The following is a 21,116-nucleotide window of genomic DNA, read 5'->3' as shown; positions in this document are numbered from 1 at the left end:
GTGGGAAACTGGGTGATTGGCCACACGGTAGTATCCCGAGTACGAGGGACTGAATCAAGTAACATTCCAAACACCAGCCAATAGAGCAGCTGAGAATACGGTCGCCTGCCGTTTTGGGAACATGTCCAGCTGCGGATGCCACAAACACAGTGAACTTTAGCGAAGATCTCGCAGACACTCGAAGCTTCAACCACCGTCTTGCCACGTATAAAGCGAACCCGACAACTTCAGAGAGGCATGTCGTCCTCGCCGAAACCTTCACCGCGCATCGACAGACTGAGCTTCGACCCTCCGCCATGAACGTTGTAATTGTCGGGGCTGGCATTGCCGGTCTAGCCTCATCACTGGCTCTCGCTAAATGGCTCTCTGAAACGCCACATATTACCGTTGTTGAGATTCGCCCACAGCCTTCGACAATCGGCGGCGCTGTTGGATTGACGCCCAATGCTCTGCGCTGCCTGCACCACCTGGGGGTGCTGCCACGAATCCGGGCAAAGAGTTTGGGGACTGACATAGACAAGATCGAACTGTTCACAATCTACAGCGGCGCCAGACTCGGCGAGATCAACTTCGTGGATCAGCATGGGGGTGGGGTTGGGGAGCCTTCGTTCAAAGGTCTCAGGATCCTGCGCACAGACTTGGTCGAGTCACTTACAGACACGGTCAAGGCACTCGATAACGTCAAGTTGGTGTATGGCCACAACCCAGTTCAAATTGTCGAAACGGAGAATGAGGTGACTGTCCAGCTGGATGACGGTTCCACCCTGAGCGCGGACTTACTTCTCGGGTGCGACGGGATACATTCCTTTGTGAGAACCAGCCTTGTCGACACGGAGAGAAGACAGCTGTACACTGGGATAGCCGCAGTGTTTGGGTTCGCAGAGTTGGAGGACGGAGCAAAAATTCCGTGGAAAGACACGGGATTGTGCCAGTCACAACGCGGCAGTCTCATGACCACCTACTACGAGCCGACGAGGAAGAAACAGTTTGTAGCAGCCATCACCGAGACCGCGGACGTTGCATCGAGAGAAGGGTGGCTGGCTCGTGGTGCAGAACAGGAGAGAATCAAGCAGGACATCCAAAGTCGATTCGGTGGTGGCGCCCTGCAATTCCTCGATCCTCTCATCTCAGCAACGGATCATTGGACCCTCTATCCCGTGTATCAACTCGCACCACGGGGCAATTGGTGCTCAAGACGCACAGTCCTGTTGGGAGATGCCGCACATGCAATGTCTCCTCAGGGCGAGAGCACGGCATATGCGCTGGAAGATGCCATTCTATTCGCCAGAGTCTTGGAATCCAGATCTGATAGTGCACTGGACGAAGTCTTCCGTTCATATCAAAGTGTTAGGAGGGCCAACATCGACAGGGCCTACGATGAGGCCAATTTTGGATGGGGAACGCAGAGCGACTGTGGTTGGTTCACATTCTTGCTGAGAAGCTGGATGACTACGGCTTATCTGTGGTGGACCGCTTCTGCCAGGCAAAAAAGATATTGTGAAGACGTCGCTACCATGTCCCTGGACTAGTACCGTGGTCGTTGGCTCTGGTTGGGTTATTCCCGGAAAGTTGGACACAAGGGAGCAAACCGGTTGTTATACCAACTGCACAACGTTTGTATGGGCACGAAGTATCTTGGCCAGGATCTCCATCGTGCTTATCGACCAAATTATCAGCAAGCTCAGACCACGGATGGGATCGAGTTTCAGGATAGATTTGACCGAGGAGACCAGGGATTGGTGGATCTGGCCCGGTTGGAAGCGTTGGCCTCTAGCCAGATCTTATCTTGAGAATCGGTCTGCGGCGTCTGGAGTCTCAGCCTTGGACTGGGCGGTATATGGGTCGCCACGTTTCAGGACAGGGATTCATGCCTCCTGGAGATTTAAGGACAAATCAGCAATGCTCCTTGTCCGTGCAAATTCCCACCACCTCAATCTCTTTTGTTCAGATTACCTTGGGTCAACGACATGGTTGAGCTTGATCGTAACTCTTGTTATGGGCTAGGTCAACCGAACAACGTGCTGCCACGACGCCATCGCTTGAGATGAAGCGACGCCAGAAGTTCGGCACGACATTCCGACCCCATGTATAGATATTGCCAGGATCTCTCAACGGTACTCGGTACATATATAATGCTCGCGCCTTCCATCCTTCCTGTGCACATGCTCTTCCCAAGCTGACACCAGCCTGCCGTTCTTTACTCTCGTCGATCGAGGTCCGTTCGTTCCTTCCGTGCCCAGGTGCCTTTTCACCTTCTGTCTTTTCTATATCAGCTGCTCCGACATTCTTCAGAAGCTTGAGCATCCTTCATATTGGTGTTAACAGCAAACATGCGTCAAAATATCATCATTTTGTCTGTTCTCCCGTGCATCGCACTGGCGTGTCCGGCACCCAGCTCTACTACCACACAGGGCCCCTGGGAGCAGTGTATGTATCCCAAAGTCGTTCCATTGACGCATTGTACTCACATTCACCAGGTGGCGGTATCAATTGGACCGGTGGCACGACTTGCACCTCAGGCTGGACCTGTGTCGAGCAGAACCCATATTATTCCCAATGCCTGCAAGCCAGCAACACTCCTCCTCCATCTTCACCACCAGTCGTTGAGCCTGTCTCACCTAGCTCGTCTCCATCCAGCACCCCAACGAGTGTCAGCAACCCAGCAACTTCCACCAGCCCCGCCTCCCCCGGCAGTGGTCTTACTTACAAGGCATCTTTCACTCACTACGGTGCCGGCGACACCTTTGGCTCCCCGAACTGCAACACGAATACAGCCGCCTGTTTCTTCTACACCTTCCCCGGCTTCAGTGCGGCAGTGTCCCAAAACCTCTATGGTGCTGGACCGGGTCAAGGCCAGGGTCCTGCTTGTGGGACATGCTGGAAGCTGGTTGGAGAGACGGACTCATCGGGGAACCGCCTCAGCAATGCAGGAACGAGCATCGTGGTCATGATCAACAACCTGTGCCCGGCCGATGGCAATCCGCTGTGTGCTCAGAATGGTCTATCGGGGACGAATCAATATGGTGCAAACGTCAACTTTGACCTCTGCAGTGACAGCGGAGCTTCGGAAGCATTCTTTGGGAACAGTGGCGTGGGTCTTGCAGTTGGTTCTGCCACGCAGGTCGATTGTTCTGAGTGGTCTGGGACTATTGTCCATTAGATGGGCAGATTTTGGTGTAGGGCGCCATTCTTTTCTTCAGCTGTGAGCTCGGTCAGGCTCCGATGACTCTAGCTAGCCTTTTATTCTTCAGGACGACCTGTCAGAGGACATCAGAACTCGAGGGTCGTTTCTAGCATTTTTACCTTTTTTTAGATTGTTGAAAGCCCAAAAAGCTTTGACGTTGGAATGAAGACGTGGTTCTTGTACAGCATTTCATTCTTGCGGTTGTCAAATTCCACGGTTCAGAAATAGACGCCAACAACGATGAACCCAAGGCAGCGTGCAATCATCATACATTGTCTCTCGTCTCCCGTCGTCCTCACTCTCGTCTCGGTTAGGAATGACGCACACCTGTCGGACTCGAGTAGAGATGCGATGGTGCAGTTGTGCGTGGTGCTGCTGCTGCTATAGAGCTCGTCCAGAGCCGTGCAAAATGAAATAAAAAGTTTGAAATAATCCCTCTGATTTTCCCCGCGCACATGTCAAAAACACCCCATGTCTCCCACTCCCACTCCTGCCCCCCCTCCAACAAAAATCGAACCTCGATGGATGAATGGAGAGTCTGGGCGTGGAATGAATCGTGAATCGTGAATTGTTAATTGTTGACCGTTCAGATCGTCTTCATTACTTGGTATCTATAAAACCAGGACTTGGCTTTCTCCACGAGGTTTTTCTTCATTCAGGATCTAAACAAACTAGATACTGCCTAAATGACCGGGTAACTAGGACACTATGTAGGTGCTACCAATGGGACATACATGTAGTATGGTATGGCATACGATGGCATGACACCCAATTTTCACATTGACTGATTGATCGCGCAATCAGCCCGCCTGCCCGCCACTCCCTCAGTTTGCTAGGTAGAGTAGGGTAGAGCATCTTCCCTTCGGATTGTGTACATACATAAATTCAACGAGGACCCCGATATCTGGAGAATAGGACATGTTCCGAAAGATCTCCTGGGGCAAAGCTAGGTAGGTAGGTAGGTAGGTAGTTTAGCGGAGGAGGGTTCGGTCAGAGATAGAAGTATGGAAGAATGGAATGACTTTCTCTAGAAATAGGTAGGTATGTACTCGGTTGGCAGTGAGTGAGGGAGTAGCTGGGCAACTACAAGTCGTCGAGGTTGCACGTCTCGAGCAGATCCTGCGTCAATTTCCCCTTCCTGCTGTATCCCTCGACGTAGCGGTCTCCCCACTCGCCCACCGTGTTGTCGTAGGTGGTCTCGGGTTTCAGTTCGCACAGGTGGCACATGTTGGCTTTCAGGCCCTTCATGAGGCCGAGTCGGGGATATTCCTGCACACAGAGGTAAAGAAGAGAAAGGGGGGAAAATCAGTAACGTCACAAAAATCTACGCCCGGAACTTCCTCTTGTCAAGGCATACATACCTTGACCACGGGGTTATATTCGTCCCAGCTCAACAACCCACCAGGCACCCGGTCAGGACCCTGAAAGTCTGCCCATATCCCATAACTGCACGCCTGGACCTCGGGCTCTTTCTCAAACACGATGGACCCGATAGTGTGCAGGGCAATGGCATCCCAGACCAGCTGCAGCCGGTGTTTGTCCCAGTCCGGAGCCTCAGCCGTCAAGAATTTCCGCGCCGCGTTGGCCCCATCGACCTCGAACCGCTTGTCCTTGGAAATAATGTCCGAGTGCGGCGGGTGGCCGATAGGGAAGCCCAGGTCGTGCATGATGGCGGCGACAGCATGGGCTTCGCGGTCGCGGTCAGGTAGGACCTTGTCAGCGATGATGAAGCCGAGGAGGAACGAGCGGACGATGTGGTTGTACGTGTCGTCGGTCGAGTACTTGCGCACATAGTCGAGGGCTTTGGTGATGAGCGGCGTGTCGGGAACGGTCACGCCTGCGACCACTTTCGTGGGCAGAGCCTGCGAGGGAGATGCCATGGGAGGGAGTGCGAGGAAGAGAAAGAGGAATCAAACAAGCTACTCCAAGGGCATACAGACAGTCGAGTCGAGCTCAATGGATAGAGCAGATAGGTCCCTCGAAAGACTCGTAGTAGTGGCAGGAAGTAGTGTTTACTGTGTACCGGAAGAGTACTTCTTACCTAGTAGCAAGTCATGGCTGCGCAAATTTGACGCGAAGCTGTGGACAAGTACCGAAGTGTTCGTACCTCAGCATTGTAGCTGCCCCTCCACCACAGAGAGGGGTTCTTGGTCTCTCTTGCAGGGATCCTTGGACTCGAACGTGTTCGATTCTGACAGGTACAAGACTTGGACATGGAGCATGCTCGGTTCCGTGGTAGCTTTCGGAACGGATCTTTGAAGCGGATGCGGCCAGAGCCCATCGATGGCTCGCCCAAGAACTTGGAGATGGAACCGTTGAGCTGGGAACAGGACGGTGTCTTGACTGGCGGGTCTAGTGACGAGTAAGTCATGGAAAGAAAGGCTGAAAAGCAGTGAGAAAGGTCCATGAGGGGCGCAGTTGGCGCAGTTGGCGGGGGCTGGTGGAGCGCAGGCTGGGAGCCTCTGTCCTCCTAGTCTCCCTAGCCGCAAGCCGCGAGCCAGACTCCGTGGTGCCCGTCTGCGCCTTCATCTTTTTGTCTTTCCTTGGTCCTTCGATGCCCACTGCCCAGTGCCTGGGAGATCGGCGCAACGAGTCAGCTCTGGCGGTTTGGTAGTCATGAGAGGAGTTCGTATCGGCGGCGAGGGTGGGAACCAAAGCTTGTGAGGCCAAAACACCTTTTTTTTTCGATAAATCCAACAACAAATGTCATCACCATTCATCATCTTTGCCTTTTTTTCTGTTTTTGCTCCCGTCGCTTATCTCGTCTTATATTGATGCCTCCTCACAACCTTGCTCGAGCCGCCGCGGGGACCTCGACCCCTGGTCCATCCTCGGCTACGCGCGAAGAATCTGCGTCTCACCACTCGGACGTTGTCGATGTACGCGTCTTACTCCCCACCGAATGATTTCTCTTCACGGTAATAACAGAGTATCTTTTCTTGCAGGTGGATGACGATGCCGATTCCGCTTTTGAGGATGGCGATAATATATCGTGAGTTTCGGAAATACTAGTACACGGGTTCTCGAAATTGTGGCTGAGACGAAGGTTTCAAGGGACACGACCTCAGTTGCCTCGTCGATATATCGAGGTCGGATAATAAACGGTAGAAGGTTGGAAATGGTTCCTGCTAGATGGACTCTTGAGTCCCTGAATGTCCCTTTCCTGTTGACACCTCCAGATACTCGTCTTTGCGAGATGACTATTGGTATGATTCTCGTTCCTGCATCCAAGTAAACAAGGCTCACCATCTCAACAGGGGCCCCTCCGATGAACAACAATTTGAAACACTCAACGCTGGGTATGTGGATGTCAACGAGCAAACAACGGTGGTGCTAAGACAGCTGCCCTAGTCATGTCCTCTATCTTGTATTGGACAGCAATCAACCAAACCCTCTCTTTCGATCACCCGTCAAGGAGCCACTGGTATGAGTTCTTAACCAAGTTCTGTTACTGCTTGTCATCGACTGACACCAACGCACTAGCATGTCCTCGATATAGGGACAGGACCTGGCACTTGGGCCATGTGAGTCGAACCTCTTCTGTCATTTGATGCTCGTCTTCTTACTAGACGAAGTGATGTAGCCGACCAATTTCCTGCTGGTGGGTCAATATGAAACAAGTCTCTGTCGTCCATCGCCTAACAAACCCAGCAACCGTATATGGTGTTGACCTCTCTCCGCCGCCATCCAACTGGGTCCCTCCCAATTGCTTTCTCCAGGTGAGTTTCTGGCGATGTGGCAAACAATCTAGCTAAACCGTGCGTAGGTGGACGACGTCCTAGAAGAATGGACGTGGAGGCAAGATTTTGACCTGATTCATATGCGTCTTATGCTAGGTGCCTTCACAGACACAGAATGGACGGCTGTGTACAAAAAGTGCTTCGACAACCTACGGTCCGGAGGATACATCGAACAAGTCGAGTTGGACGTACGGGTCATGTCTGATGATGGCTCACTCGCCCCTGACTCGCTGTTAGCCGGATGGGGACAGACGTTCCTCGACTGCGCGCGACGGGCAGGTCGTCCCTTGGACACGCAGTTGACGATGAAGGCCAAGATCGAAGCAGCCGGGTTTGTCGACGTCCAAGAACACCTGTACAAATGTCCCATCGGCGCATGGCCCAAGGACCCGCTCCTCAAGGACGCTGGCCGGATTAACCTGACACACTGGAGTTCTGGTCTGGATGGATGGGCCATGATGTTATTGACGAGATGGGGGGCGCCGGAACCCTGGACGGCTGATGAAGCCAGAGTCTATGTTGCCAGAGTGAGGGAAGAACTGAAGAAGCGCCGACTGCACATCTGGCATTACACGTGAGTCGCTTCAAGCGGTGGTTACTGGTGATCGGATCGTACTGACCAAGCGGCAACAGCCGACGTGTTTGGGGGAGAAAACCATAATTATTGGCATGATTTGGTTCTATGCATTTAGCGCATGCGCTGCTGATGATTCACTCATGTTGTTTGCATCCGAGACGGCCTTATCATAAGCATGGGGAATGTTCGTTTCTAGCCTGGGTTGGGGGTCATATCGGCGGCGTTTGGTCTGTGGCTGTTTCCAACTATTCGGTGGATGATATCGAACTTCTCATGACCAGTTTAGTTATTATGATGGACTCTACCACTAGCCATCTCTACAGAATGAAGCAAACAGTGCCTCGACGATGGAAGGTCCTCTCAGGAGACTGCGTGTTGATACGGACATGAGGACCTCTAGCACAAACAAGGTTCAACGATTTGTATCCGAGTTGCTGAGGCCAGTAGTGCTATCTTCTGCTTAACAGGACCTTTTGGTCCTTTGGTTCTTCCTCAAAGTTCCTTAGTTATCGATCTGGTAGGTAGGACCTTCTATCTCGGTCAAGCTACGCACTACTATATAACACCGTGTTGACCCAGCACAAGTGTAGACTGGAAACTACAAGCATTCACATTGTTCGCATACTACTAGTACTACTTCTCAACACAAACACAAACACGCATATACATACACACTGCAGATCCAGTTGCGTCAGACTGCCATCACCCCCAACCGCATACTACCACTACTACCTTCTATATACCAGAACCACACAGTTTGAAGTCTCACGGTCTCTCTCCGAAGCAAATCTACTTTATCCAGCAAATATGTTTCCACTCATCCTCATGGCCACCATGGTGGGAGCTATCGGCCTGACGATCTTCGGCGGGATGCCAAAATTCACCCACCTGATCGGTTGATTTTGGCCGTTTCGAGTCGTACGAGGAGGGGGTTGTTGGTTGAAGGATGGGAGGAGAGTACTACTACTATCTGGACCGGACGAAATGGTTATTGAACTACTACTGGACAGGAGGAAATAGGGGGGAAGGGCTGACTCAATATTGAAATGGGACGGGGTGTGTTGTTTAGATGAATCAGTGACAACGACGAGAATGGGTTGATCGATGGTGTTGATTGTTGGATAATAATGGTTCACTTTATTCATTAATCACTACTCATCCTACGAGTAGTAGTACTACTTGGTAACAATTGATACAACTTGAGAGAGAATCATGCCACCCCCATGTGTCAATGACTACTAGCACTTCTAAATACTACTTAGTAGTACATCACAAGTTGTGTTTGGAATCTCCTCTGTCGAAGGTATCCATAGATCACTTTGTCTGGTTCCATATACCAACCACCCGCCGGCTCAGGCCGCATGTTCAACTTGAGTGCACGACTGAGTCCGTGGCTGGCTGGATGGTACCGACGAGCCAACTTCAGGCTGCGTGGCTTTACATGATCACCGATAAGGTCGGCCTGATTCAGTGTAGGTTGAATATCTAAAATGCCCCTTCCAATTACTACTATTGACGAGTTAACAGTTATATTTGCTTGGGTGATCACTTGAAGAAGTCATCCTTTACCAAGTAGGAGCAGTAGGACTGAGACTGGCGATCTAGTACGAGATGTAGAAGACAGGTAGTAATTATCTGTGCGGGAAGAGGTAGTACTCGTTTGAAAGCAATTGACATTATTTCCCAGGATGGCAACAGAACCTTCTTCCATCCCATAACGGAAACATGACCTCCCAATTGGAGATGAGTAGGAGGTAGAAAAGCAGCTAAGCCCGATCCAGCCGAATTCGTGACGCGTTTCACAGCGACTGAATCGTGCCCTCTTCTCGTTAATTGATTGATTTAATCACATTACCTGCCACCTACCACCTACTTACCTAGGTGCCCTCTCCTCCCTAAAATTGAGTGCATGTGTACTAGACTGACTGAAACTTCGATCACGATTCCTCCGTTTCTCTCTCTTTGTGTGCTTCTCATCACATTCAACAGAGGATAATGTAGCAACCCTTGCTTGCCCTTCCTTTGGAAGCGAAACGAGATCTTTTCGGGCCAAGCTAGTTAGGATATCCCCGTACTTTTTGTATCTTGGATCCTTTCGGACAGGGTACAAAAACAAGCGATTGTGCTTAAAATGTCTGTCTTATCTATATAGATATCCAGCTACTACTTCACGGAGAGTATAGATAGTTCTGCAGACGCAGTATCAAAACTACATCAGAGCAGTATCGGGGCAGCATCAAAGTCGTATGAAAGCGGTATCAAAGTAGCATCGATTAAAACACCTAGGGAGATCTGGCGAACTAGATCAATCGAATATTGCGAGATTCGAGGTCCTTAATTGTCTCTTTTACTGTGTGCGTAAAGAGAAGAGATATTGGGTGATCTGTTCGACTAGCCTGTAGTCATATATATCTATCGATTAATGGGCACGATTCGCTCGCAGTAGGTCTCCTGGTTGATAGTACCCCAGTCCTTCTCCCAGAAGGCCCTTAGTTCTGCCATGGAAACAGGCCCAGAACATCCATCCTGATAACCGCGGGCTAACGCAGTCAGGATGGAACTTCTCGTCTACCTTCCTAGTAACCCAGATCTTGTTGTGTGATCCTGCCGCTCCAGAGACCATTGATCTTTTGTCCAATTGATATGTATTTGTGCCTGGGGTCCAGGGGTAGCTTTCGTACTGCAATATAGCGACGGCAGCCTCGTTGTCGTAGTGTCCATCTCACAGTTTCGACGCCATGAGGCCTCTACTGCTACTTGTAGTAGATAGGTCATTTGGCATCGCTCAGCGTTCAGGGTAATGAAGTCTTCTAGTATAGTATCTACCTCTTTCAACAGCCTTGGAGGTCTGCCAGCGTTCCTGTGCAGTAGTGAGCACTCACTAGTGCCTGGGTGTACATGCGTAGATCTCACCTCGTCACAAGCCGCCCAGGTCATGAGGATTGGGAACAATAAACATACATAAATACATTCATCGAATGCTTGTAAAGATCTCGCAAATGAACACATTCATTTGTTCTAAAGTACTTGGTAGTATAAAAGTGCAATCTCGGTAATGACACAAATCAAATGTCGCTCTAGATGCCGCTCATAATCCCCTTCTCCAATCAATCAATAAATATACGTGAATTCATCATTCTTTCGGTCAGTAAGATCCAAAAAGGCATTGTCACCCAGTCTCTGCCCAGCTTCAGTCTCGTCCATGGCAACGTACTTGTCTTCCATGGAATGATCCTTGATCTTGGCCGCCTTGCCGTTCTGCACCCGTTTCCTGGACTGCATCTTGTTCAAGAAAACAAGGTTCGCAAACTGGATGAAGATGACGGCAACCATCGTAACAAAGATGGCCAGCACCTTGCGCAGACCCGGGTGGTAGGCTGGCGCGTCCTTCTTGTTGAACAGGAGCGGGCCAATGATGTTGCCGGCGCTCGAGCCAGCATTGTAGAGGGACATGATAACGGATTTCTTGGTGCTGCCGCCAGTGTTGCCCACGATCCACGAGACAATGAGCGGGTTCCCTCCAAAGAGGAAGGCCAGCAGGTAATAAGCCACCAAGAGTCCAGCGGTGGCACCCGAAGTCCGCGGGAGAACATAGAGAACAGCCAAACCAGCAATGACGGGCAGCATGAGGCCAGCGAGGACAAAAGACTTGAGCTTGGCCTTTTGGGCTGCAAACGAAGCGAGGAGGATGACGATGACCTGCATCGCGCCGAAAGGCATATTGAGAAGTGAGGTCTTGTACTTGTCGAAGCCGACACCTTCGAGAATGAGGGGGCCAAAAGTATTGGTGACTGAGGCGCCCACATTGAGCAGGAGAGCAAGGCCAATCCAGAGATACGTCTTAGGCTCCATTGCCAGTTCGAGTATGTGCTCCCATTTGAACTCGCGGTTGCCTGTGCCGGTCTGATTGGCACGAAGACGTTCAATGGCTTGTGCCTTTTCGTGCTCCGTCAGAAAGCGTGCCGAAGGAATATCGTTGTCGAGGAAATACCACACGACGGGTGCCGTGACAATGGTGACCAGGCCGACGAACAGGAAAATAATCTGCCACGACGCCAGAGCGGATGAGGGGATGTGAGCCAGTCCATAGGAGATGCCTGAAGCGGCAATTGTCGCAACTCCATTGGTACCATACCAGGCTGCAACGCGGAGGGGTTGTTCTGCTCGACGGTACCATTGGCTAGTGATGACGCTGAAAAGTGGTAGACAGCCGGCTTCAAACAGTCCAAGGAAGAAACGCGCAGCCAGGAGCGAGCTGTAATTGTGACAAGCTGCCATCGCAGCTTGAGCAATACCCCATCCAAGGCAAAGGGCCGGCATGAGGATGCGATGAGGGACTCGGACGATGAGGAAGGATGAGAATGGCTGCCAGGCAAGTTGTGCGATAGGGGCGATAGATCCTAGAAAGGAATACTGGTCGCCGGTGAGGTGTGTGTCCTCTGTGAGGCCGAACAGAGCGCCATAACCGAGCACCGACTTGTCGAGAATCTGGAGGAAGTAGACCCAGACGAGAATGGACAGGATGACTTTGTCCGTCTTGCGTCGGATGCGTTTGTTCTAGTACACCTTGTCAGACTTAATGTTGCCCCGTAATGATTCCGAAACTCACGTCTTCTTCGGTCAGCTCCACTCGCTGGTCTCCCACGATGGCAAGGGCTCGGTCGGCGTGCTTCAGAGATGCTCTACGCTCAGTGATGATGTCTTTGGACAGGCGACCGGACTCGACATCTTCGGCGTGAGCCTCGTGGAGGGTTTTGTCGTCAAAGGTGGTCATCGTAAAGGTGGCGCTTGGTATATTGCAGAATGCCGTTGATGTTTCCCACGTCCCCAGGATCTTGTTGAAGTGACTGGGGAAAGGACCAACAAGGGACGCAACAAGAAGATATTTATGTATCTAATGTGCCAATCTGTCACCCTCGCCTAGATGGGGAGTCGAAAATGAGGTCGAGAAATTTTGGAGGTTTGGGATCTGGAACCAGCTAGTATCACAGGTGTGGGGTCTGGGCATGCATCATTCACCCTACACCTTGACCATCTGGCAAAGCCCGAGAAATGCGCGGAGTACAGTAGTCAGATATGCGGGCTGGGGTAGAGTCTGGAGGGAGGATGGCCATTGGAGGGACTGAAGCCGGTGCAGGGTTGTATGACGGCTGATGCACAACCCCGCAACTCTGATCGGCAATTGAAAAGCCCCAGGATTGGACAGACAGAGAAGATCGACACTCTGTCGCTTCCAGAATACAAGCGAAGGAGTCGGTCGGCAACGGCGAAAGGCACTTTGAGCGGGGGACGGGCATGATCGGATGATGGTGGCCGTTTGTTCATTTCTCGTTGTACCTCGTACCAAAAGGTGGCGAGGCTGAAAGTGGAAGTGGCAGTTGCTCTTGGCAGATGCAGGTTGACAGGCTGACAGGACACCTTCCCCTTCATCCGTCGTGGGGGTGGCGCTATCCCACTTCGGTCGACCCCCATGATGACCCCCACGACCAAAGTTGTCCAGCAAAATTTTGCTTCTGGATGCACCAGATGTGCCTAGGGCATGGCGTTGGACACATATGAGGAGTCGAGATCACCCAAAGCACGCGCTGGCCAAGACGATCAAGAATGAAAAACCGCCATGGCGAGGCTGAATACGGAGACTCCGCTTGCCTCCATGACAACACGTATGCGCGGTGTGGAATGAACGATGACTTTCGTATCCGAAGCTCTTGAAGGAGGTTCTTGTCTATCTTCCCCTCTGCTCAAATGCCCTATGCCAACGATGTCCCCTCCTGCCTCAAACGTCACGTCCCATTGTACTCGGTAGCCGTCCTCCTATTCACCAGACAACTGACCCAACACATCACCGACGCATTCAACATCCACGCCCTCCGACCCTACATCCATCAAGATGTGCTTGGTTCTTTTCGGGCGCCGGCCTGTGCCACTGGTGCTATGCTGTCGTAGCATCGGGGAGGAGACGTCATGAGCAGTGGGAAAGGTCTGCATGTGGATATTAGCGAATGTCTACCTCCAGTGACACAGGCGTCCGACGACCTGGAACTTCGACTTACCATCGTATCGTGCAGATCCTCTATTTATTCAACCACCACATGTCGATAGGGGTTCTCAGTCTTTATTGATATTCGCCCCGTTTTCTTGGTCGTTGTTGACGACTTCTGCGATTGCTGGGGCTGTTGGGCATCCTTCATCCCGTATTGTATTCTCCACCACTTTTCTTGGTCGATCCTGTTTCCTAAAGCCCAAAGCTCTCTGTCTCCCAAACTCTCCACCGTGACAGAGATGCCTTGCTGCAACTTGGCTTTCTGTAGATCGAAGTACTTCGACACTACGATCCCTATGAACCCCACCACCGATATCGACCCCAGGAGGGTCATGCATATCTTATCGTCGTGGGATATAGGCATGACTGGTCCGACTGAATGACTTGGTTGATGAGGTTGTCCGCCAAGTGATCGAGGGCTTTTCTTTCCCGGCGGCAGATCGTGAACTATGTCGAGTGTGATGCTCTGACAGGATCAGTAAGACCCGGAGAGAGATGAGATGCTTTATATACCTTGCTGAGTGCGGTGGACCGCCAGTGGCACAAAGTTTGAACCAAACAAGGAGCCGAGTCAAATACCAGTTGTTCTATGGTTCTTGGACGAACCTATCGCCTGGAGGCCGTCATCGTCATCGCCAGAAATTTTCCTGAGGACCTGGGAGTCTTGTTCGAGTCGACTTCTTTGTTGGGCGACTTCCGTACAATTGCGGTCTGGTGGTCACTGTGTGCCCTCTGGTCACCATATTGGCGAGCCCCTCAAGTTCATGTCATGTCCGCCTCCGATGGAGAAGCTGTTGCAGCATCCTTTGGGACTATAGTGACCCTCTTTGACCACACATTGCCATCTCCTTGGGCCCGATATATCACTTCTCGATGAGGATGCAGTCGTTTTGATGAGGACTCGATGGGATTTCGCCCCAAATCCGGGCCGCAGAGTGACATGAGGTGCCGCCTGAATTATGCCCGCTGCACACCCATCAGCGTTGTGAACATGAAGAAGTCTGCAACTCAACAACTCACCCCAGCCACCCTCGCGCAAGGCTTCCTGGGGGCCTCCCTACGACTCTTCGGGCAGAGAAGAGTCTGACGCAGCCGGTGTCTCACGAGTGCTCTGCGGGCGAGTATCCGATCCACGCAGAGCAATCTCTTGTGCACGCTGGCGCTGCAGCTCCTCTCTGATAGGATCGACTACTCTAAGACACCGTCAGTATGCCAGTCAGCCAAACAAGATGGAAGACATTGGTCACGCACGAGCCGTAGAGGATGAGGGCTGTAGCCCCCAGGAAGAGCGCGCTTTTAAATAAGAATGGACCTAAATGGTCAATATGGATATTTATATCCAAAAAGATCTGGAAAGCAGAAAATTTAAAAAATACTCTATCGGCCATATTTATTAAATATGTTTCAAATAGATACGGAGAGAGAAAAAGGGGGTAGAAGACACGACCGGCTGCGAGAACGGTTTTGTTCAGCTCGAAGAACATCCCAGGGCAGGAGCGAGCGCCATTCAGCTGTCCATCGTCCATCTCTGCAAGAACTACCAGGGAGGAGCTCGTCGGATGAAGCTGGCAATTGAGCAGGTTAAAAGGGGCTGGCTCTGAGGGCAGGAGTAGCCCGCCGTTGATGGATGGGAACAACAGAGGGGGAGAAGGTGCGTGTTCATGGCAACTTGATCGTGCACGGGCTCTGATGAAGGATATCCGCTGCAGCAATTTGATCATGAGCCAACGTTGCGAAAGGAGTTACCTGCAGCTCTAATTAATCATCAGCACTCTTCTGCTTGGTTTCGACTCTCTTCTTCCACTCATCCCAGTCGAAGACGCCGTGTCCATACGTCCATGACCCAGGCTCCCGATGCGGAAGTACCACGCCTTCCTTGTCCTTGAAGAACACCAGGCCACCAGGGACTTCTTTCAGGGGGTTGCCTTCCCCTTCACCAGACCTGCCGACAGGTCCAACGTCAAAGCCACAGGCTTGGTAGAACCTCTCCTTCCCATCGGCGGCGATGACGCTGCACGCGACACCCTCCCGTTGTGCTTGCCATAGACCCATCATGACAAGGGCGCGGCCCTGGCCCTGGTTCTGATATCCAGGGTGGACGGCTAAGCATTCCAGGTACCACGACTCGGAGCGTTGGCCTGTCCAGATATGGTCGAGGTAATTGTAGGATCGTTCGATGATGTTCTCGTCTTTTGCCGACGCCGCACGATTGGGTGAAAGCCATCCAAGAAGTCCCACAATCAACTGTGTCATGGGTCGAAGCAAGCGTCCTATAATGCAGCCATTTAGCACCATACCTCAAAGTGGGGGTACGAGGAGTGTAGACATGTTTCAATTCCAGAGCCCTTTCCTTGCGCCAGCATCGCCAGCAAGACTGGGGTCTCGAATATCTGCAGACCTTGACACATGGTAGGCTAAAGGGCCGCCTTTGAATTTATGCAATTGAACCAATATACTGCAAACAACATCGTGGAGAAGCACTTACTCGGATCCCACCAGGCATACCCCCAGCCAGCCTTATAATTCTCCTTCCAACTGGGAGCCATGCGGCTCCAGTGTGCCACCCCAGTCACAATTTCTGCCAGCCCGTTTTTAGAACGTACTGTTGTCACGAGGAATATATGGCTGGGGTCCCACCAGTCGACGATGAACCGGCGATACCAATATTTGTCGACATCGCCAGGATATGACTTCCTATGCGGATGGATCAGGCGGCCAAAGAGTACATCGTCGTCAAAAGCAAGAGAGCAAACACGTGCCGCTGCAGAGAGGTCGGAGAAGCGTGCCCTTCGACAGTCGAAGGCACCCTGTGCAAGGAGTGACGATGGAGACCAGGACCGTGTCGTGGGAGCCATGGTGAGCACTCCCCTGTGGGTTGTACTACTGCTGTCGCGACTGTGCTTGGGCCAACTGCCCATGTGGCTGCTGCCTCAAGCTCTCCACACCTCACGTGCACAGGTTAAGCCACTGGAGGTTCTTCGCGGCTTGAATGTTGTTCGATTGGAATGTTCTGATCCCCCTGGGGGTTGCTGACGGTGGATATGTTGAACCACAAGCGGGCAAGATATGTAACCGGGAATTCAGATAGATGTTGGTTTTTGATAGGACCGCATGCGAATCCTTCGATGATGCCCGCGACTTTTTTGAGACGATTGCGAGCGAATGTGCAATAGTAAGAGCGATTATGGCTGGTATGCAGACAAAGCAGATGGACTTGTCCAAGAAGCTATGTGGTGCGACCGCTACAGCACTTCGCTGCGTTATTCAACGGGAAGAGACTCCGTACAGCTTTCAACGGCTCCTGTGGTGCGTGCGGATGAGATAATGGATGCTGGAATAGTGAAATTGGTCTGTTCGTTGTCTGACCTCAACGACGACGACAACTCCTCAATCAGGCTAAGGAGGACCCCGGACAAGTGTGCCACGCCCCTGAATCAAGCCTTATGTGTTAGGTGAGGGAAAGGCTATAATGATAATCGTACGTTGGAGATGTTGCCCGTTGGACAAGATTTTGTCGTCGTTGTGTATTCTCAGGGTTCTTGTGGTTATGGTTCGTAGGGTCCGGGTTACAGGAGGTGAAAAGGTATGAGTACGTGCCTTGCTGTGGTGGTGCGATGGACAACCCTGCATGCCCAGTCAAGACACCTCTTATCTGCTTGATTGGCCAGGGTTACTCAGGGTCATTTTGGCGAAGCCTTCTGCCTGCGAGGTACGGGGTGGAACTGCTGCGGCTGAGTGGAGATGCTGATCCACGGCCAGGACGGGACCGGAGAAGGACTTTCCAAAGGAGAGCTAGGCAATTGTTTGATGAGAGGGTGGTGAGGGCGAAGGGCTTCCATGCTCCGTAATGCGTGGCTGCGAAGAGATACGAACGATGTGCTATTGGTGTCACCACTTGAATGAGGAGGGATAGTCTCTGCGGAGAGCCAGACAAGTACGAGGTACATACATACTCGGTACGGAGTACAGAGGAGGGAATTCCACACCCGCACACCAGGCACAAACAAGGCGGGGCAAATCAACCTTTTCCCTCTCTCTTTTTCTCTCTCTCCGATCCCTAAAACCTTCTCGGAGTTCCAAGTACGGGTAACGCCTTGCCGCGGGAAACGCATGTAACCGTCCCACGCCCCCGTCAGAAAAACGGACTGCCTGCCTGCCCACCCAACTAACTAACTAGTAGTGCTGTGGGCGCCTGCGCCGGTTCGGTAAAGGTCGGCGGCTGGCCTTATTTGACATTGTGCCATATCGTTTTTGGAACTACCGGACAATGCAATAGGGAAGAGGATGGTGATGCATGCATGCATGCATGGCACGAACGAGATCAACTTGATCAGGGAAGACCAAGGTCACTAACTGGTGGCAGCCTCAGAGGTATTTGGCACATCATGTGTGTATCATACGCTCGATACCGTCGCAAGAGTGAATGGCGCGAGGTGTTGGCAAGAAAGCAATACCACAACACTCATACACACACAACCCTCTCTGCCCTACAGCGTCGTAATCCAATGTAGATAGAGACCACGCGTGTGATCTCATTATAGCCCATTCATTTTCGTCCCTTAGAACCCATAGAACCTCGCTGAGACCGTCCCATTTTTTTTAAAGCCTGTATACCACATCCTCCTGCGCCCCCCAGGACCTGCCTGATTTCCGCCTGATAGACCTTTTCCAGTGTGTGACCGTACCCCGTATAGAGCTGACCTGTACCGAGCCTCACGCCGGCCCTTGTTTTGTCTCGTAATGAATGTCCCATTGGGAGTCCTTGCGAATAATGTGGTCACGGCTACCGCCACTGTCGATCGAAACATCCTCCCTGATCACGGTAACCTTGTTGTCGCTAGCTTCTTGCTGTGGGACAATTGGGTATTGTTCGGCGTCGTGGTACGACTTGCCCGCCGATCTTGACTTTGCCGTGCCTTTGCCTGGCATAGAGTCCAGCTCGAAAACATTCATGATTCGCCCCAGCCGTCCGGACCCAGATCCAGATCCAGCTCCAGATCTCTGCCCAGAACCCCTGCCCGAGCCGTATGCCTGCGTTAGAGAAGGATCCAGTTGGATGCCGAATCCGCTGCTGAAGCTTCGAACGAATGACTTGAGGTTGGGGACCGTGGCTGCAATGAGCGACCAACACAACTGCACCTGTTGGATCACGATGACAGGCACAATGGCAATACCGGGATTGTCGGAGCCGGTGTATTTGGCGACATAATGGAGGTGGAGGATAGAAAGCGCGGCCACACTATGCTGTCGTTAGTACAAAATGCAACACAGATTGAGTGAAGTTGACTCACGGGAGGCGGAACGCAAAGGCCAGCACAACCTGGAATTTCATTGCCAGGGCCAGATGGACAGGCCAAACAACGAAGACGGTGATCAAGACCAAAATGCACTCGGTTATCACGTCAAATGCAGTGATCAATTGCCAGCGCAGGAACTGGAAAATCTCATTAGTGCGTGTTCAGCACAGCACTTGAATATCATTTTGCTCACCTGACCACCGCATCCCTCGCTATCTCCTTGAATGAAGCCCGGAAGAGAGCAGTTGACCGCCACGGCCACAATTGACAAGAGTCCCCAGAGAGCCATTGTGACCAAGACAGAAACGCTGATCCAGTATAGGACTTTTGACCGGAAATCTTTGGCTGTTCGTGGACCGACCAAGTTGAACAGCCTCATCATCAGACAAATCGTAGAGGCTTTTGCTATGGTTGCGGAAATGATGAACAGGATTTGACTAGTGAAAGTTGCCTGCGAGGGTCAGTAACGGAGAACTTGGTATGTCACAAGAGATGAGCTCATACTCGGCTGGCATCTGAAAGTTCGTCCTGATCCAGAAGCTCCTGAGTCTTTCCCAGTCCATTATCCAGTCCAACGATCACCGCAGCCACCTCTCCGACCTGGATGACCTATACCTCCAGTCAGCATCCCGCCCATAACCCGTCGTTCAAGATATCCCCTCACGGTTGCAGCCAGGGCCAGATAGTCGTCCAACCTGTACATCTTCCACCTCAAATGACCCCTCAACGCCAATGTGAGGATCGAGTAGATGAGACATAGCAGCGTCGCAATCCATACCGACGCAGCGTGGTTGTCAGGCGTAATCGGTGAAAAGCGATGGCTCCCCATGCTTCGTCTTGGTAGTCGGGGGAACGCCGACAAGAACAATCAAGAGCAGGATTAGATCGTGATGGGAATATTGGTTCTGAGTAATAGAAACACGGCCAATATTCGACAAAGTGCAACAAGGCTGGACTAAGTGTCTTCCTCCACCATAGCGCAAGTGCTTGAAGGATAGTACAAAAGTACGTTGGAGGAGACGTAGGGTTGATGTGTCATAGAATATCAACTGGGGCTCGCGGTGGTATTTGCAACTGTATAAGCTTCAGAGAATCAATGCTTCGAGACGGGACTGAATGTCCCATGTCCCCAATTCGATCCACAACCACCCCTGGTGACTACGCCGGAAGGTCACCTTCACCAGGTTTGTCCACACGCCTCCCACAAACTGTTTCGGAAGGGACCTGAAATGGACAGAACAACCCGTGTTCTCGAAACTCTGATAAGTGCAAGGATATGAGAACAGGTATGTTTGAGGTTGGAGGCATCACCGGGACAAGCGCGGTAAGCAACGGCCTGCCAGAAAAGTGACAAGGACACAAGTGGCGCATATGGCCGCGAGACTGAGGTTGCTCGAGGTGATGATCATTGCCCAGGAGGCTGCAGCTGGATGGTGCACTCGCAAGGAAGGTTTGGAAGGCGAAAAGGTGTGGCATTGTGCTTCTGAGGCGCAAGGGAGGGTCAGGTCGATGAAAAGAGGCATGTGCTCGACACTGAGACTTTTGCTTCTGCTTGGTAGCAAATTGTTGTCGCGGTGACAGCTGGTGAAGTGCCGTGGTCGTCGAATAGAAGATCCACACGCATCAGAACCAAGATATTACCCACAGCACCTTTGCCGAAGCAGCTAGCCCATCGCTAAAAGGGGCTGCTCACTATCCAGACAGAGGCAAGGGTATGTACTTGGACCCGTAGGGCCCGGGAGGAAGAGGGGTGGCGAGATGCTTCCCCGGGTGTCCTACTGCAGATCAGTCACTAACTGCGCCAACATGCAGGTAATGTATGTAGCGCACAGACTCAGTTCGTGTCGGAGCCACCCTTGATCCGAAGTCTGCGAGTATGTGTTTGAAAAAACTCTGTATACCCAGGCCTCTCTTATTCGTCCTCGATTATTCCGATCCGTCAAAGTTCAAGGGGAGAGTTTGACAATGAGCAACCTGTCTGGGTATGGCTGGACTTGAGCGACCCAGATCACCTCAACGCAACCACCCCAGATGACAACTGGTGCCATTTATGCCACATCTGCATGTGAAATTGGCCTGTCGTCTTCGTTCACTGATCGGTATCAAGGTGAATTAGGGCTGATGGGCAGGAGGGGTTTGCTGGTTGAGTCGTACCCTCCTCCAGGGTAATTTTCGTTAGTTCGCCACCAAGTGTATATACCTAACTAGGCTTTAATTGGCTTAGCTTCTACCACTTGGTGTGCATGCCATTCGCGTTTATCACGTCCTGACAGCG

General features: G+C 51.8%; 6 protein-coding genes across 6 annotated transcripts; 2 read left to right on the top strand and 4 right to left on the bottom strand.

Moving 5' to 3' along the window:
• Window positions 1-296: 296 nt before the first annotated feature.
• AYO20_08442 (hypothetical protein) lies at window positions 297-3,160 on the top strand (the record flags this gene model as incomplete). Its single annotated transcript, XM_022646719.1, has 2 exons — window positions 297-1,416; window positions 2,478-3,160. The coding sequence occupies 2 exons, from the start codon at window positions 297-299 to the stop codon at window positions 3,158-3,160; spliced, it is 1,803 nt and encodes a 600-aa protein (XP_022497267.1).
• A 1,107-nt stretch (window positions 3,161-4,267) lies between these two features.
• On the bottom strand, window positions 4,268-5,064 carry AYO20_08441 (hypothetical protein; the record flags this gene model as incomplete). Its single annotated transcript, XM_022646718.1, has 2 exons — window positions 4,268-4,453; window positions 4,546-5,064. The coding sequence occupies 2 exons, from the start codon at window positions 5,062-5,064 to the stop codon at window positions 4,268-4,270; spliced, it is 705 nt and encodes a 234-aa protein (XP_022497266.1).
• A 333-nt stretch (window positions 5,065-5,397) lies between these two features.
• AYO20_08440 (hypothetical protein) lies at window positions 5,398-7,502 on the top strand (the record flags this gene model as incomplete). The annotated part of the gene is made up of 6 exons (XM_022646717.1): window positions 5,398-5,546; window positions 6,442-6,483; window positions 6,536-6,608; window positions 6,668-6,708; window positions 6,768-6,903; window positions 6,951-7,502. The coding sequence occupies 6 exons, from the start codon at window positions 5,398-5,400 to the stop codon at window positions 7,500-7,502; spliced, it is 993 nt and encodes a 330-aa protein (XP_022497265.1).
• A 3,110-nt stretch (window positions 7,503-10,612) lies between these two features.
• Window positions 10,613-12,275, bottom strand: AYO20_08439 (hypothetical protein; the record flags this gene model as incomplete). Its single annotated transcript, XM_022646716.1, has 2 exons — window positions 10,613-12,058; window positions 12,111-12,275. 2 exons carry the CDS (start codon window positions 12,273-12,275, stop codon window positions 10,613-10,615), a joined length of 1,611 nt encoding a protein of 536 aa, XP_022497264.1.
• A 3,027-nt stretch (window positions 12,276-15,302) lies between these two features.
• AYO20_08438 (hypothetical protein) lies at window positions 15,303-16,399 on the bottom strand (the record flags this gene model as incomplete). Its single annotated transcript, XM_022646715.1, has 3 exons — window positions 15,303-15,788; window positions 15,842-15,942; window positions 16,030-16,399. The coding sequence occupies 3 exons, from the start codon at window positions 16,397-16,399 to the stop codon at window positions 15,303-15,305; spliced, it is 957 nt and encodes a 318-aa protein (XP_022497263.1).
• A 1,858-nt stretch (window positions 16,400-18,257) lies between these two features.
• AYO20_08437 (hypothetical protein) lies at window positions 18,258-19,670 on the bottom strand (the record flags this gene model as incomplete). The annotated part of the gene is made up of 5 exons (XM_022646714.1): window positions 18,258-18,783; window positions 18,836-18,978; window positions 19,035-19,292; window positions 19,346-19,450; window positions 19,506-19,670. The coding sequence occupies 5 exons, from the start codon at window positions 19,668-19,670 to the stop codon at window positions 18,258-18,260; spliced, it is 1,197 nt and encodes a 398-aa protein (XP_022497262.1).
• Window positions 19,671-21,116: the final 1,446 nt, after the last annotated feature.

This window comes from Fonsecaea nubica (assembly GCF_001646965.1).
Source record: "Fonsecaea nubica strain CBS 269.64 chromosome Unknown Scaff67, whole genome shotgun sequence".
In the NCBI taxonomy this organism is placed as follows: domain Eukaryota; kingdom Fungi; phylum Ascomycota; class Eurotiomycetes; order Chaetothyriales; family Herpotrichiellaceae; genus Fonsecaea; species Fonsecaea nubica.
The sequence above is the reverse complement of the archived record's forward strand: the minus strand, read 5'-3'. Positions and strand labels throughout refer to the sequence as shown.